This window comes from Phoca vitulina, unplaced genomic scaffold (genome assembly GCF_004348235.1).
Source record: "Phoca vitulina isolate PV1807 unplaced genomic scaffold, GSC_HSeal_1.0 scaffold20, whole genome shotgun sequence".
NCBI classification, from domain to species: domain Eukaryota; kingdom Metazoa; phylum Chordata; class Mammalia; order Carnivora; family Phocidae; genus Phoca; species Phoca vitulina.
The window spans coordinates 18093434-18111847 of NW_022589723.1; the positions used below are offsets into that span (position 1 = coordinate 18093434).

The 18414-nt window shown below is 35.4% G+C and overlaps 1 protein-coding gene across 1 annotated transcript in view; it reads right to left on the reverse strand.

The window, feature by feature from the left end:
* SPPL2A (signal peptide peptidase like 2A) overlaps window positions 1–18414 on the reverse strand; it is a 49752-nt gene that overhangs the window by 18436 nt on the left and 12902 nt on the right. Inside the window, exons 2-10 of the mRNA XM_032417196.1 lie at window positions 17512–17631; window positions 17003–17185; window positions 16280–16369; window positions 15671–15804; window positions 5438–5589; window positions 2754–2850; window positions 2214–2315; window positions 1173–1254; window positions 559–633 (exon numbers count right to left, since the gene is read on the reverse strand). Of these exons, the coding sequence (XP_032273087.1) occupies window positions 559–633; window positions 1173–1254; window positions 2214–2315; window positions 2754–2850; window positions 5438–5589; window positions 15671–15804; window positions 16280–16369; window positions 17003–17185; window positions 17512–17631 (1035 nt within the window). The remainder of the gene's footprint in view (window positions 1–558; window positions 634–1172; window positions 1255–2213; window positions 2316–2753; window positions 2851–5437; window positions 5590–15670; window positions 15805–16279; window positions 16370–17002; window positions 17186–17511; window positions 17632–18414) is intronic.

The window sequence follows — 18414 nt, forward strand, 5'->3', positions numbered from 1 at the left end:
GTCTTAAACTAGGGGTACAGAAATGAAAGTAGCAAGGATGCATTTTCATTCTTTTTGCTGTTTATACTGTCTACAGCAAAAATTTGTTGTTTTATAATAAGAAAAGTTGGGGTGCCTGGGTGGCTCAGTCGTTAAGCGTCTGCCTTCTGCTCGGGTCACGATCCCAGGGTCCTGTGATCGAGCCTCACATTGGGCTCCCTGCTCAGCGAGGAGCCTGCTTCTCCCTCTCCCACTCCCCCTGCTTGTGTTCTCTCTCTCGCTTTTTCTCTGTCAAATAAATAAATAAAATCTTACAAAAAAAAAAAAGAAAAGTTACTTTAAAATGGATAGGAAGAACATTTATAGATATTTTCATGATCAGCCAGGAGACATTTTTCATTTAGCAGAATGACTTAAAGGCTTAAAAAATCCTCTGTTAAAAGGCTAACTTCAATGACAATTTTCAAAAGAGAATTAGTACCCACTTAATGGTAAACATCTGCAAAATCAGTTATCTAAGAGCAGGCTTAAGATTCTCTTCTTTTAGCATGTTTCTCACAAATTTCAAAAATATCATACCTTTGTGATGAATGGTGTTATGAAAACAAAAAACACATCATAGAGGAGGAGAAGGCCTAGAAGTATAACACATGACTGTTGAAAAAAGAAAAAATTTAAAGGTCAAACTTCCATGTAAATTAAGAGATTATATTGTTTTGCAAGTACAAATAAATATGCTAAATTACATTTGAACACTGTTTTTTCAAAGGCATTTAATGGTTATTACTATTTGTAGTTTTATTCTACAAATCACATTAGAAATTTTATCTTGTTTATGCCATTCTTTAAAAAAAAAGAATCACTAACTCAAAGAAATGTTCTTCGTTGATATTTTGTCTGTAAGGATTTTATGAATTTGGCATATTATATAAATGATTAAAAATATTTTAGCTAGCAAATCAGTGGTTGGCTACAGCTGGTGATCAGGACTGACTGCTAAAGGGCAGGACAGAGCTTTTGAAGAGATGAGAAATCTATAATTGATTGGGATGGTGGCTACAAAGTTATTCATTTGTAGAACTTCATAAACCGTAAACTTAAGATGGGTACATTTTGCTACATGTAAATTATACTCAAATAAAGTTGTTTTAAAAAGAAAAAATTATTTTAGCTAGCAAAGCAGTATACTTTACCTTGAAGTTGGGTAACTTCAGTGTTTTAATTAAATTCAGACAGAAAGCAATCCCCAAGATATCCTGTAAAATCCAAGCCCACCTAAAATCAAAAGAAGTTACTCTATTGGTTTATGTAGTTATTCTTAGATGGGACTTCTCAAAAGAAATTGATCACTAACGTAGTATCTTCAATTGTTATGATTTGACTATTTGATTATTAAGCAGCAAGTATAATGACAAAAAACCTCTCATATACTCCATATTTATTAATTTGCTGTCCTAGTAGAATAATGAACACTACTATACTAAGGAAGAGTTGAAAGGCTACCTCAGAACATACATCGGATATAGTACATACTTATTTTTAATCTTTGAACTTATACATGTTTCTTTTGGAAAGGTAGCTCATAACAAAGGGTATTGGTGTTAATGTATGTCCAGATAGTTGGGAGCTAAATGAAATGAGAGCTATGTAACATAATCTACCAGGAACTGATATGCATAATTATCAACTGAAGCTGCCTAAAATTGTATTAAACTTTCCTTCCAAATTTTAGGCTACAAGTGGTTTTGGCCTTTAATAATTTTATTAATAAACCATTAAGAAGTTAAACATTTTTTTCTGGTTATCCTTCCTGCAAATGGACAGATACCTGTATATTTCCTTATATTTCCTTTCTTATGTAAAAGGTAGCATACTCTATATAATCTTTTTTCACTTAAAAATACATCCTAGAAATCACTGCATATCAATTCACAGAGATCTTCTTCATCCTTTATAGCCGCATTGTACTTCATCATGTGGATGTAATTAAGTATATTTTTGAAGCCTATTTCAGCTTAGATGTTTAAATCATAATACATATTTTCTTGTCTATATGCCTTAAATCCATTAGCACAAGATCTGTTTATTTAAGTACTTATTTAGCTTATTTCAAGACTATGGTGTTCTGGAATAAAAGCAAAGAGAAATCCATAATAATCATAATGCGTAATTACCAAGTAAGACATAAAACCATGCATCCTTAATCTAAAAGCAAATACACTGAGTACTCATACCTATCTTCATTTCTAAATACGGCCCAAACAACAGCTACTGCTATGCATAGTCCAGAGAGAAAAATAAGTCTCACTTCAATGCTTTTGCCACGAAACATAATCCTAAAAAATAGATTGAAATAGGTCAGTTTACTCTGTAGGTGAAATATAATGTTCACTTAAACATGGGACATGACAAATGTTAACCACAGTCACAAGAAGGCTACTAAAATATCAACTTAAAAGTCCTAATTTAAGTAAAACAAATAATACATCAAGAAATATTTATCAGTTCAATAGAACTGTCTATGATGAAAATATTCTGTATCTGTGCTGCCCAGTACAGTAGCCACTAGCTACATGTGGTTATTTAGCATTTGAAATGCAGCTAATGAGACTGAGGAACTGAATTTTTAAATTAATTTAATTTTAATTAATTTAAATTTTAATAGCCACATGTATACTGGCTTACGCAGGTTTAAAATACCACTTCTACTTTTCCCTGTATTGTTTTAAATTACAAATACCAATGTTATAAGATTCCTTGTAAGAGATACATACGTGCATCGTCCACATGGTATCTTATGAACGAGTGCAGCAAGACAGTTGTACAGACTCATGGCTGATGCTATGCAGAAAATTGCTATCATAACATAAACTAGAAAAAAACAAGACACTAAATTATATGAGAACAGAAGGAAATGTGATCAGAAAATATTTATACAAGCAACATTAATCTAGCTTTCTTACTGCATCGTGATACTTTCAATGCAGTGACCGTATTATGATCTGAATTGTACTAAGCTGAAAATATTTAGATCTTGAGTTTTATTGAAAAGTGGGTATTTTATGTGTTGTTTTAGTTCCATTACACATTGGTAGGATTGCTCAAGGGCTGAAGCTGGCTCTACGTTTTCTATCATTTAATGATTCAAACTAACATGTCTGTTAGAGATGTCTATGAAGTGAGTTGTAAGCACTTATAAGTACTTAAATGTAAGGAACAGGCAAATTAAGGAAGGAGTAGAAACGCTTTTAAAAATGCAGCTTAGGGATGAGAACTGACATCTACCTTAGACATTAACTATGCTATCTATATTTCCCTCTGGTGGAATTTATCTCTAATTATTTGACCTGTAGTAAAACCAAATCCATTTAAACAAACCACTGTTATGATATGAAACTAAGGTAGTTAAATTCACAAATATTTGTCTATATTAGCTATATTTTGAAAATTATTTAAAATTACATCTGATCTCCTTATTCTTAAAAAGGGGGAGAAATTATTGTACTCTAAAATAAAATATTCATTTTCTTAACTTTCTCAAAATTTCCCAATGGCAATACAAATTTTACCTGACTTTTTCAAATTCTACTAAATTTCAGAAAATTGTAACTGTTCTGTAGGTGAGAGAGAGTACTCTAGATATAGTAAATCAGGGATAGCCATTTTCTTTCTTCTTCTTTTTTAAATCAATATAGCTTTTATTGCACCTTTAAAATGTCACAGAAAAGTCTGAAAAATCATCCGGCATCTTGTTATTTCCGCAGCTGGACAACTTAGATCTTATTCATGAGTCTGCAGAACTGTTCCTTTTTCAGAAACACAGATACCATCCCAAAATTTTCTGATATCCTTGTTTTTAACTGTTGGCCGCTTTCTAACTGGTGAACTTGGACAAATTACTTTTTTAGTCCCTTGTTATTATTTGTTATTACTAGTTATATATGGTAATGTGAGCAGTAAAAGAAAGACAAAGACTGCCAAGTTATGTTTGGTAAGTCATCCACCAAAGGTCGCCAACCCAAGTTTTAAAAGTTAGGTAGAAAGCATGTTCTTGAGACCCTAACAGAGTTTTGGGTATTTCATTCAATGTCATAGTGAACTAGGAAAATGATTAGGCATGAGAAAGCGTCCGGTTAATATAACCATCTTTAGTTACTTTCTTGAGCATGACTTAACATAAAATGGTAGGGGGAACCTTAGCAATTTGATATATTTCATATATTAAAAATGGCAGCAACTTTAGCCATTAGGAACCATTTGAGGTACATTAAATCTTGCAATATCACATAGATTTTGTAAGAGTCATAACTAACTCCCATGTCCCAGGATAACCATGAGATTTAATGATCTTCCTTCTACACAAAAAATTACATTTATAAGCAAGGTCAACTTTTCAAATACCGGTAAGTTTAAGGAAATTTCCCACCAAAAATGAAAATATGCTTTAGGGTAAGGTAAAGGAATCTCTTTTTTCTATCAAAGATCACTAATTAATTGACTGAGGGTCAGACACAAACAATTGAAGGCTAAGTATTAAATTAGAAAAATTATCTGCACAATGACAATGTAATACAAATAACTATCCTAGTATCTACTCTCCCAGCAACAGATTGAAATGAGCGACATTCAAATAATTCTTTTTTCTAATTGGAAATACAGGTCATAGGTCTAGTTTTTAATGCTGCCACAGGATAAGAGAAATTGGACCATAAGCTGAAACTAACCCGAGTGCCTCAGTTTTCTAGTCCAGAAAATCATGCTAATGTTCTCCAAAGAAGCACTGTAGCCTGTGGTGGTTTTTACAAAGGGTTTTTGCTAGTTCCTACCAGGCACACTTCCCTTTTCCCTGGCCCCTCCTCTTTGTGCTGTGCATTGGCCAGAGATAGCAAATTTCCATTCTTTCAGACCACTAACACCCAGGGGATGGGCAAGCCCTTACAGTTCCTACCCCTACCTCCTTAAAGGAAAAGTACCCGTTATTATTTAGACCACAGGCAAGTACTTGTGTGTCTTTAGATGTAGTATGATCTTGACTGTTTACACAAGTCCAACAAAATTTGAGCAATAAAGCACACTTTGGGAGTAAGCAGAGGTGATAAATTAGTAATGTGAATAATCTTCTATTTCGTGTAACTAAATATAGTCACCAAGAAGTCCTTAGTCTGCTGCTTAGATACTGGGCTCTCCAGCTTTATCTGCAGAGATGGAAACTTAGGGGCCACAGCAGTTCTTTCAAGTCATCCATGAAGAAGTGTTCTTATCTCGAAGACACAGGATACTTTTAATCTGAATATTTTTTATCCCAGAGTGATGGGGATCCAACACTCCTGACAGTTTAAAAAGTTATCATCACTTTTTAATTATTTGCTTAAGCTTTCTGGGCATAATACCTAAATCTAGTGAAGTAAATAAAAAACTTGTAGGCTGAAAGAAGCAAATATAAAATATGACTTCTTACCCAACCATTTGTAGAAGAAATAAAGTAAGACCATCATAACACAGCACACGACCACAAATATTACAACTGTTAGAGGACTAAAAGTTAAATATTCTTCCTTCTTTCTCCTCATTTCTCTGTCTTCAGTGTTTGTCACTGCCTTCATGCTCTCCCTGCATAAACATACACAGGAACTTCAGCAAATCTCTGCCAAGTACAGTTATTTTTCAAATCTATCTCCAATACCAACTTAAATTTGTTTCTGATTACAAAGTAATATACTTTAAAAAAACAGCACACCAAACAGAAAATAACTTAATCTAGAAAGTAAAAGGTCCCTATAATTCTACCCTCCAGAGATGATCTGTTATTAACCACTAACTTTTGAAACAGCAATTCTTCTGGAAGCGAAATTGTTGAAGCAGATGATATTTATCATATAAATAAATTAATGTCTGGGGATGTTTATATTATCTAATTATAAAACTACATTGATGTAACAAATTTCAGATGATAATCAGGTTCTTTTTACCCTTATTACCAGCTTACAGATAGCAAAGTACTTCTAAAATTAGTTTCTCTTAAATGTAAACACAAAATTCTTCTTTTAATCAACTCAGTACTTACTGGATGCCTGTTCTGTGCTCATCAGTGTATTATGAAGGATTCAAAAGAAGTTCAAGACATAGCTTTGTCCTACCTTGAGTTAAGATAACAAAATATTGTTTTTAATTCTCTCAACAACCCTTGCTAAGTCACACAGCTAATAAAAGGCAGGGATAAAAGTTGAAGAGGAAAGAGTCAGTCGTGTCCTTTGTTGAGCAGTCTCTGTTCTGTCATCTTATTGTCTCTTCCCAGGTATATGGAACCTACTACATACTCTTCCACCTTCAGTCCCTTCAACTCTGACTTATTAAACTCTCATTCCCTTGGCATACATCCTGACCTTTCTCATCAGGTCTAGGCTTAATATAAACGCTAGGTTAAAAAAAAGTTTATCTCTATCAAATTGTACATTTGCCAGACTGCTTATTCAATATAACACTTTCTTATTAGAAAATTGTTAATTGGGATGGTCACTATATTAAGCAACTGTGACTCTAGGGAGGCTGCCTGGGAAAAGAGCACGGAGAGGGTGTGGGGACAGTCCACTAGCACATTCCAGCAACTGCAGAGCTGGATGACAGAGTATTAAACAGAAGTGTCAATGAAAGTAATATCTGAGTGGGAAAAGGTGCCAACTTTTGGTATCTGTCATTGCAAACAGATACATTTAAAGCTATTTTTATTATAGTGAAAAATTTATATATTCACATATGTCATAATGAAAGATTTATATATTCTTATTTAGTATACCAGTTCTCCAGGTAGAATGTTTTAAAGGAAGAGATAAGGGTGCCTGGGGTGGCTCAGCTGGTTATGCATCTGCCTTCGGCTCAGGTCATGATCCCAGGGTCCTGGGATCGAGCCCCGCATTGGGCTCCCTGCTCAGTGGGGAGCCTGCTTCTCCCTCTCCCCCTGCTGCTCCCCCTGCTTGTACTCTCTTGCACTCTCTCTCGTATAAATAAATAAAATCTTAAAAAAAAATAAATAAAGGAAAAGATAAATTTGGCAAAGGAAAAAGCACAGGCAATTTTTGGAAAGGAAACATATTAGATTTGTATCACATAAAATACTACAATTCATCTTTTTAAAACACTGTACTCCTAATCAGCTCAAGAGCCACATATAATGAAAGCTAAGCTTTCTTTCATGCTATCTTGAGTTTATGAAGCTTGAGGACCAATGATTTCATTATAATAAGACTTTAACTCTCAACTAAAAAGTTTTCTATGGAACCAAGGCATCTTTCCCTTTTGCATAAGGTACATCTTTCATTTGGCAGGGTAATTCTAAGTTATGAGTTCTGGTTCTGGCAAATTTTCCCTTCCTAAGCCTTATTCTCTTTCCCCTTCTCTTTCTTAAAGGTTTTATTTATTAGAGAGAGAGAGAGAGTGAGAGATCTCAGGATCCTGAGATCGTGACCTGAGCCAAAACCAAGAGTTGGATGCTCAACCAAATGAACTACCCAGGTTCTCCTCTCTTTCCCCGTTCTTTTAACTCTCTCTACTTGCTAAATGATAGTACTTATGTTTGTTTTTTAAAATTAAGATCTAATTGACATGTAACATTAGTTTCAGGTATACAACATACTGATTCAGTATTTGTATATATACCAAAATGCTCATAATCAGTATAGTTAACATCCATCACCACAGTTAAACGTTTTTTTTCTTGTAATAAGAACTGTAAAGATCTACTCTCTTAGCAAATTGCAAATACACAACACAGTCTTATCAACTATAGTCACCATGCTGTACATTATATCCCAAGAGTTACTTATTTTTTTTTTTTTTTAAGATTTTATTTGACAGAGAGAGACAGCCAGAGAGAGAACACAAGCAGGGGGGGGTGGGAGAGGGAGAAGCAGGCTTCCCACAGAGCAGGGAGCCCAATGTGGGACTCAATCCCAGGACCCTGGGACCACGACCTGAGTCGAAGGCAGACACCTAGCAAACTGAGCCACCCAGGTGCCCCGAGTTACTTGTTTTATAACCAGAAGTTTGTACCTTTTGACAATCTTCACTCATTTCACCCACCCTTAATCCCTGCCTCTCACAACTACCAATCTGACTCTCTGTATCTTTGAGTTCCTTTTCTGTTTGTTTGTTTCTACATATCAGTGACATTATACAGTGTTTGTCTTTCTCTGTCTGACTTATTTTATTTAGCACAGTGCCTTCAAAGTCCATTCATTTTGTTGCAAATCCTGCTTATGTTCTTAATCATTCTTCTTCTTAGAGAACTTTTTCCTTTTTGTCACTGATTCATATTCTCTTTCTTGTATTGTATATACACTCCTCCCCAACCATCCCCACACATACACTTCGTTCTATCTTTATCCTACTTTTAGAATCAGCCACCGCAATTTCAACATCCATAATCTTGAAAGAGAGAATTTTAAAAACAGCAAGAGAAAACAGTTATATACAAGAAAAACCCCATAAGGTTATCAGCTGATTTTTCAACAGAAACTTTGCAGGCCAGAAAGGGTGGCATGATATATTCAGAGTACTGAGAGGAAAAACTCTGCAGCCAAGAATACTCTGTCCAGCAAGGCCATTATTCAGAATAGAAGGAGAGATAAAGAAGTTCCCAGACAAGCAAAAGTTAAAGGAATTCATCACCACTAAACCTGCTCTACAAGAAATGTTAAAGGGGACTCTTTGAGTGGAAAGGAAAGACCATAAGTAGGAGTAAGAAAAGTAGGAAGCACAAAAGCAGTAAAAATAAGTATATATATAAATATCAGTCAAGAGACTCACAAAATAAAAAGATGTAAAGTATGACACCACATACCTAAAACATGGGAAGTGGGGAGAGTAAAGAATGAGTTCAAACTTAAGCAACCATCAACTCAATATAGACTGCTATATGCAGATGTTATATACAAACGTAATGGTAACCACAAGTCAAAAACCAGTAAAACAGGGCACCTGGGTGGCTCAGTTGGTTAAGCGACTGCCTTCAGCTCAGGTCATGATCCTGGAGTCCCGGAATCAAGTCCCACATCAGGCTCCCTGCCCAGCAGGGAGTCTGCTTCTCCTTCTGACCCTCTTCCCTCTCGTGCTCTCTATCTCTCATTCTCTCTCTCTCAAATAAGTAAATAAAATCTTAAAAAAAAACCCAGTAAAACAAATGAAAAATATAAAAAGGAATCCAAGTATATCACTAAAGAAATCCAACTAATTGTGAGAGAAGAGAGCAAGAGAAGAAACATAGAAGAACTACAAAAACAACAAAAATAAAACAAGTAACAAAATGACATTAAGTACATATCCATCGATAATTACTTTGAATGTAAATGGATGAAATGCTCCAATCAAAAGACACAGGGTGAGAGAATGGATTAAAAAAACAAGATCCATCTATATGCTGCCTAACAAGAGACTCATCTCAGACCTAAAGACACATACAATTGAAAGTGAAGGGAAGAAAAAGCATTTATCATGCAAATGGGTATGAAAAGAAAGCCAGGGTAGCAATACTTATACTGGACAAATTAGCCTTTAAAATAAAGACTGTAACAAGAGACAAAAAAGAACAGTATATAATAATAAAGGGGATAATCCAACAATAAGCTGTAACAATTGTACATATTTATGCACCCAACATGGAAGCACCCAAATACATAAAATAGTTAATAACAAACATAAATAAGTGATAGTAATACAATAAGAGCAGGGGACTTTAACACCCCACTTACATCATAGGACAGATCATCCAAACAGGAAATCAACAAGGAAACGGTCGCTTTGAATGAGGCACTGAACCAGATGGATTTAACAGATATATTCTGAACATTCCATCCTAAAACAGCAGAATACACATTCTTTTCAAGTGCACATGGAACATTCTCCAGAACAGATCACATATTAGGCCACAAGTCTCAATAAATTCAAAAAGATCGAAGTCATACCATGCATCTTTTCTGACCACAATGCTATGAAACTGGAAATCAACCACAAGAAAAAATCTGGAAATACCACAAATAATATAGAGATTAAAGAACATGCTACTAAACAATGAGTGGGTCATTTAAGAAATCAAAGAAGAAATAAAAAATTACATGGAAACAAATGAAAATGAAAATAAAACAGTCCAAAATCTTTGGGATGCATCAAAAGTTGTTCTATGAGGGCAGTTTATAGCAATACAGGCCTACTTCAAGAAGCAGGAAAGATCTCAAATAAACAATCTTACACCTAAAGAAGCTAGGAAAAGAAGAAACAAACCAAAAACCAGCAGAAGGAAGGAAATAATAAAGATGAGAACAGAAAGAAAGGAGATAGAAACTAAAAAAACAATAGAACAGATCAAAGAAACCAGGGGCTGGTTCTTTGGAAAGACCAACAAAATTGGTAAACCTTTAGTCAGACTCATAAAAAAAAAAGAGAGAGAACTCAAACAAAATCACAAATGAAAGAGTAGAAATAACAACCAACACCACAGAAATACAAAGGATTGTAAGAGAATATTATAAAAAATTATATGGCAACAAATTGGACAACTGAGAAGAAATGGATAAATTCCTAGAAACATATAACCTCCCAAAACTGAATCATGAATAGAAAATTTGAACAGACTGATTACCAGCAATGAAATTGAATCAGTAATCAAAAAACTCTCAACAAACAAAAGTCCAGGACCAGAAGGCTTCACAGGTGAATTCTACCAAACATTTTTTTTTTTTTAAGATTTTATTTATTTATTTGACAGAGAGAGAGAGAGAGACAGCGAGAGAGGGAACACAAGCAGGGGGAGTAGGAGAGGGAGAAGCAGGCTTCCTGCTGAGCAGGGAGCCTAACACGGGGCTCGATCCCAGGACCCTGGGATCACGACCTGAGCTGAAGGCAGACACCCAACGACTGAGCCACCCAGGCGCCCCGAATTCTACCAAACACTTAAAGAGGAGTTAATACCTATTCTTCTCAAACTATTCCAAAAAACATAAGAGGAAGGAAAGCTTCCAAATTCACCCTATGAGGCCAACATAACCCTGATACCAAAACCAGATAAAGACACTATAAAAAGAGAACTATAGGCCAGTATCTCTGATGAACATAGATGCAAAAATCCTCAACAAAATATTAGCAAACCAAATCCAACAATAAATTTAAAAAAAATCATTCACCACAATCAAGTGGGATTTATTTCCAGGATGCAAGGGTGGTTTAATATTTGCAAATCAATCAACATGATACATCACATTAATAAGAGAAAGGATAAGAACCATATGATCATTTCAATAGACACAGAAAAAGCATTTGACAAAGTACAACATCGATTCGTGATAAAAACTCTCAGCAAGGTAAGTTTAGAGGGAACATACCTCAACATAATAAAGGCCATAATCATACTCGATGGTGAAAAACTGAGAGCTTTTCCCCTAAGGTCAGGAACAAGACAAGGATGTCCACTCTCACTATTTTTATTCAACATAGTACTGGAAGTCCTAGCCACAGCAATCAGACAAGAAAAAGTAGTAAAAGGTATCCAAATTGGTAAGGAAGAAGTAAAACTTTCACTGTTTGCAGAAGACATGATACTATATATAAAAAACCCTAAAAACCAAAAAACTACTAGAACTGATAAATGAATTCAGTAAGGTCGCAGGATACAAAATCGATTTACAGAAATCTGTTGCATTTCTATACACTAATAATGAAGTAGCGGAAGGGCGCCTGGATGGCTCAGTCAGTAAGGCATCCAACACTTGGTTTTGGCTCAGGCATGATCTCAGGGTCCTGAGACTGGGCCTCCCGTCAGGCTTTATGCTCAGCGTGGAGTCTGCTTGTCCCTCTCTCTCCTCTCTGCATCTCCCCATGCAATCTTCTGTCTCTCAAATCAATAAATTAAATCTTCAAAAAAAATGAAGTAGCAGAAAGAGAAATTAAGAAAATAATTCTACTTACAATTATACCAAAAACAATAAAATACCTGGGAATGCACTTAATCGAAAAGGTCAAAGACCTGTACTCTGAAAACTTTATAAAACACCGATAAAAGAAATTGAGGACAACACAAACAAATGGAAAGATATTCCATGCTCATGGATTGGAAGAACAAATATTGTTAAAATGTCCATACCACCCAAAGCAATTTACAGATTTAGTGCAATTCCTATTAAAATAGCACCAATATTTTTCACAGAACTAGAATAAACAATCCTAAAATTTGTATGGAATCACAAAAGACCCTGAATAGACAGAGCAATCTTGAAAAAGAAGAACAAAACCAAAGATATCATAATCCTAGATTTGAAGAAATGCTGTAAAACTGTAGTAATCAAAACATTACGGTACTGGCACAAAAGAGGACACATAGAGAGCCCAGAAATAAACCCACAATTATATGGTCAATTAATCTTCGACAAAGGAGGCAAGAATATGCAATGAGAAAAAGTCTCCTCAACAAATGGTTCTAGAAAAACTGAACAGCTCCATGCAAAAGAATGAAACCGGGCCATTTTCTCACACCATACACAAAAATAAACTCAAAATGTTACCTGACATCTATCAGGATTAGATCAAAAGACAAGAAATACCAAGTTTGGGGAGATGTGGAGAAAAAGGAATGCTTCTGCAGTGGGTGGAAATGCAAATTGTTGCAACCACTGGGAAAATAATATGGAGGTTCCTTAAAAAATTAAAAAATAGAGGGGCACCTGGGTGGCTCCGTCAGTTAAGCATCTGCCTTTGGCTCAAGTCATGATCTCAGTGTCCTGGGATTGACACAGGGCACCTACCCCACCCCCCACCCCTGCTCATGCTCGCTCTCTCCCTCTCTCTTGTGCTTGCTCTCAAATAAATAAATAAAAACTTTAAAGAAAATTAAAAATAGAATTACCATATGATCCAGAAATTCCACCACTGGGTATTTACCCAAAGAAAATGAAAACACTTATTTTAAAAGTGTCTATTACAGGGGCGCCTGGGTGGCTCAGTCATTAAGCGTCTGCCTTCGGCTCAGGTCATGATCTCAGGGTCCTGGGATGGAGCCCCGCATCCGGCTCCCTGCTCAGTGGGTAGCCTGCTTCTCCCTCCCCCACTCCCCCTGCTTGTGTTCCCTCTCTCTCTGTGTCTCTGTCAAATAAATAAATAAAATCTTTAAAAAAAAAAAAGTGTCTATTACAGCATTATTCACACTAGCCAGATATGGAAGCAATCAACTCCAGTTTCCATCCATAGATGAATGGATAAAGAAGAAGTGGTATATATATATACAATAGGATAGGATATTACTTAGCCCTAAAAATGAATGACATATTGCCATTTGCAACAATATGGATGGACCTAGAGAGTATAATGTTAAATGAAATAAGTCAGAGAAAGACAGATACCATATAATTTCACACCTACATAAAATTTTTTTTTTTTTTTAAGATTTTATTTATTTACCTGACAGAGTGAGACACAGCGAGAGAGGGAACACAAGCAGGGGGAGTGGGAGACGGAGAAGCAGGCTTCCCGCAGAGCAGGGAGCCTGATGCGGGGCTCGATCCCAGGATCCTGGGATCATGACCTGAGCCGAAGGCAGACGCTTAATGACTGAGCCACCCAGGCGCCCCCACACCTACATAAAATTTTAAGAAACAAATGAACAAAGTAAAAAAAAAAAAGAAAAACAAAAAAACAGGCTTGTAAATACAGAGAGCAAATTGGTGGTTGCCAGAGGGGAGGAAGGTGCAGGGATGGGCAAAATAAAGGTGATTGAGAGTACATTTATCTTGGGGTGCCTGGGTGGCTCAGTTGTTAAGCGTCTGCCTTCGGCTCAGGTCATGGTCCCAGGGTCCTGGGATGGAGCCCCACATTGGGCTCCCTGCTTAGCGGGAAGCCTGCTTCTCCCTCTCCCACTCCCCCTGCTTGTGTTCCCTCTCTCGCTGTGTCTCTGTCAAATAAATAAATAAAATCTTAAAAAAAAAAAAAAAAGAGTACATTTATCTTGATGAGCACTAAGTAATGCATTGAATTGTATTGTACACCTAAAACCAATATAACACTATATGTTAACTATACGAGAATTAAAATAAAAAAAAAATTTTTTTTTTAAGATTTATTTATTTCACAGAGAGAGACACAGCGAGAGAAGGAACACAAGCAGGGGGAGTGGGAGAGGGAGAAGCAGGCTTCCCGCGGAGCAAGGAGCCCGATGCGGGGCTCGATCCCAGGACCGCCTGGGACCATGACCTGAGCCGAAGGCAGCCACTTAACCAACTGAGCCACCCAGGCACCCCTAAAATAAAATTTTTTTAAATGCCATAATCCTGCAGGTAAAGAATTCCCTCTCTCCCAACCTGGCTATGAAGGTAACAAATCTCTGTTTTTGTCCATCATCATGTTTTATGAATAAGAAAGTTTATACGTACTCCTCTCTCATCTCCAATTTTCTTGAGGAGGAGCTTGCCCTGACATGTATACAAAGCTTGCCTTGCTAACTCAAAGTGTGGTCTGTGGGCCAGCAAAATCACTTGGGAGCTTCTTTAAAACATGGAATCTTGGCCCCATCCCAAGCCTACTAAATCTAAATTTTTATTTTAATGAGATCTCAAGACATTTTGTACGCACATTACAGTTTGAAAAGCACTACTCTAGAGAAGAAACAATTTACATGAATAATTTATAATATATACAGAAGTACAGTGAGAATCTATATTAAATGGGAAAACATTTTCAATGAATCAGTAGCTCTGGGGAAATTATTTATAAAGTTTCACCAAATAATTAGAAAATGACCTTGGAGATCTTACATGCTATGCTTTATAAAGATTAATAATGAAAACAATTCTTACTCACATGAAAATATGTGACGGATATATATGTTGATACATGTTTTCCAATTATGGAAAATATTTAAAGCTCAATACTCTAGAAACCTACACTGGTTAAATCCTAAGATTTTTCTCTTGACATGAGTCAATCAAATTTTATTTTAAGAAATTACAATTTAGCTTAACTTCATTTAGTTGTAAATAAGCCCTTTTTAATGAAACCTACAGATCGATTCATAAAATGAATATATTGTCCTTTATGCATCAAATATGCTCTGCGCACATTTTTAAATTCAGAGTTATAAATATGAACTGATCCTTTCAAACAATGTTGCCTGCTTTCATCCAGAGCCAAAGGTACATAACTGTAAGAAGACCCGCTTTAGGTTGTTACTAAACAGGAAATCTAAATTTTATGTAATTTGGAATTCCTATATTTAAATTAAAATATGAACATGCTTCATAGCCTCAGAATTCCTAAAGCATTAAACACAATGATGAGGTCACACTGTAATGACTGCTCTCAGGAGGAGCTGAAATCCCCTGCCCCACCTTTTCTTGCTTATTTTCTTCCAATCCAAATAAATAGGCCCACAAGGACACCAAGTATCTTCATCTTTTCTGGGAGAGATAATTAAACAATTTAAAAAGTCTCTGATGTAATTTCAATGTTCGCCTACCAGCAGGAGAGTTAGAGGAAGCTGTAACTTCCTTCTCAGTGAAAAGTTAAATGACCTACAGGAGGACAAACCTGCAATCTGATCTTAATAGCACTATATTCTGAGGTCAGGTAAATTTTAAATGTTGTTACATGATTAAACTGAATATCAAACAATAATTTTTAGCCATTTATCACAAAAACACTAAAGTTTAATTAAACTTACAATTCAATTAGTCCACTCCAGTATCCTCCTAATGCCACAGTGAACACAGCAATTACAAAAATAACCACCATAGTATAGTCAAAGTTAGGCCATGATGGAGAATACATTTTCACAGTAATGTTATCTCCAAGAGTCTGAAAGACAAAATAACAAAAACCAGAATTAGTTTTCTTTCTCTTCCAGTGGATGGTAGCAATATTCCAATTTCACTCTGAAACGGATACTACAGAGTCAAGAACACTAGAATCATTGTTGGCAACATGATATATTCTCTTGTCAGAATTATGAGGCTATGCTTTGGTTTATTAAATCTTGAAAGTTCGGTGTTTCACATAGTCACATCCTGTTCAGGGATTTAAGGGTAAGATAAATGATATAACACAGAGACTGTTAAAGAAGTCAAAACAAATAAATATCCTTTCTAAAGTCAGGGCTTGGAAACACCTTGTGCCCACTGAGAGGTGAACTCTTTTCAAACAAAGACTTGATAGGACTTTATAGCTTCTTGTTAGCAAATGGAGCATATATAATTTAAATTAAATATCAGTGGTTAAAAGTAAAGAATTGTACTACATATAAACTTTGTATAGTATGTAATTACTATTTTACCTGCTTCATATCTATAAAGTCTTTGCGGCTTATAAATGCAATCAGTATTTTCACATCATGAAATTCAGATTTGTTCCCTGAGGGAGGAAACTAAAAGAAAAAAAAGACATCATGACAACTTATGAGCTACTATTTACAGAATAAAATACAAATCATTCCTTTAAATATATCTTTTTTAAAATTATAAAACAAAGTTTCCTATGTTCTTTCTTGATATTATAGTAAGAGTTCTCAAACTGGAATCCTTTTAGCATAAACTTAAACTGACTTACATACAGGTATATGTGTGTGTGTGTATGCGTATTACACTGAAGTTTAATTAAACTTACACACACACACACACGTTCCTAACAAAGTCTTATTCACTTTAGGAACAGAAAAGAAATTACAAAGTTTTCCAATTAAATGCTTATCACAGCGAGAATGCTTATTTTTAAGTTTTTATTACTATTATTTTTTTAAGTAGGCTCCACGCCCAGCATGGAGCCCAATGTGCGGCTTGAATTCACAATGCTGACATCAAGACCTGAGCTGAGATCAAGAGTCAGATGCTGAACTGACTGAGCCACCCAGGCACCCCCAGAATGTTTATTTTGAAAGAACCCTACCATCAGATTATTCAAAGCTCAGCCCCTAAACTACACACCAAAAAGGTAGTTCAATACTTGTGAAACGTGATATATATCATGAGCTCAAAAGTTAGTACTAAGTTTTAAAACTTACTAGGACACTGTTATTGGCAACCAACAATGCTTCAGCACCTCCTGTTTGTGCAATTCTGGCTTTTTCAAGAATATGGCAGGTTCCCCACTGTACTATAACTGCTTTGCTCTTTATTCCATCAGGTGGAATATCAGAAAGATTGCATAGTGGTGTGGTAGTCAGATTCATCAAACTGATGGAAGTCTGGAAAGAAGAAATGTCTTTAACATAATAAACATCGTAATTCACAAAAATGCACTCAGTGACAAAGTATCAATATTGGTTTAATACCAGGTTCTTTTAAATTAGAAATGGTTTATGACAACCAGGCTTTCAGGTAAGTATTTTAAAATTCCCTAACTTGTTTTTCCCACAGAGAGAAAAATACTTAAGCCAAAACAATAAAATAGTTATTGTTTATTGATCATTATATATTACAACTAGTTCACACACTAAAACATAATAATCACTCATTCTCACCTTTCAATAATTTTATGTTTATAAATAAATAGTAACTGTGATTTACTTACTGCATTTTCTAGGGTATTTGGAAGAGCTGTCCAGCGAGGGTTATATAGCATGCAGTAGTCCTTAGATGGTAAAGGTCTGCCATTTCCAGACGCGTGCAGGATTGCTTCCTGAGCAGCTGTCTAGGACACGAATAATAATTTTCACACTGGTAATAATTTGGTTTGCCAATAACTAAGGATTTTAATAATGCTACTTATAAATAGGTTTGGCCACACCTCCTTAAGAGGGAAGGTCTTCCAATGAATTTATTTCTTCTTGTTTGAGGAAATATTGAAATTATACACATTCACCCAGAACACATTCTTTTAAGGAAAATAAGTCACTTTCTTATGGGGACACAATTATGGCCCTTGTTATAAGGGCCATATCCCACAGAAGACTGTTGCTATGCGATAACTTTAATACTCCCTTCACACCTGAAACTTTCCTTCCCAATCTCTTCTGAGTTATTACTTCATTGTTTATGTAGCATAAAAGAAAATGCACTTGAAATCCCTCAACTCGTCCACTCTCACATTGTTATTTAACAATAACACTCACATTGTTATTTAAAATTGTACCATAAGTCCTAGTCTCAGCAATCAGAATTTAATGTCTATAGCAGCATTATCAACAATAGCCAAATTACAGAAAGAGCCCTAATGTCCATTGACTGCTGAATGGATAAAGAAGATGTGGACTATATACAATACAGTCAGGAATATTACTCAGCCATCAAAAATAATGAAATCTTGCCATTTCAATGACGTGGATGGAGCTAGACTGCATTATGCTAAGCAAAATAAGTCAATCAGAAAAAGACAAATACCATATGATTACGCTCATATGTAAAAATTTAAGAAACAAAACAAATGAACATTTTTTTTTTAAGATTTTATTTATTTGACAGAAAGAGACACAGT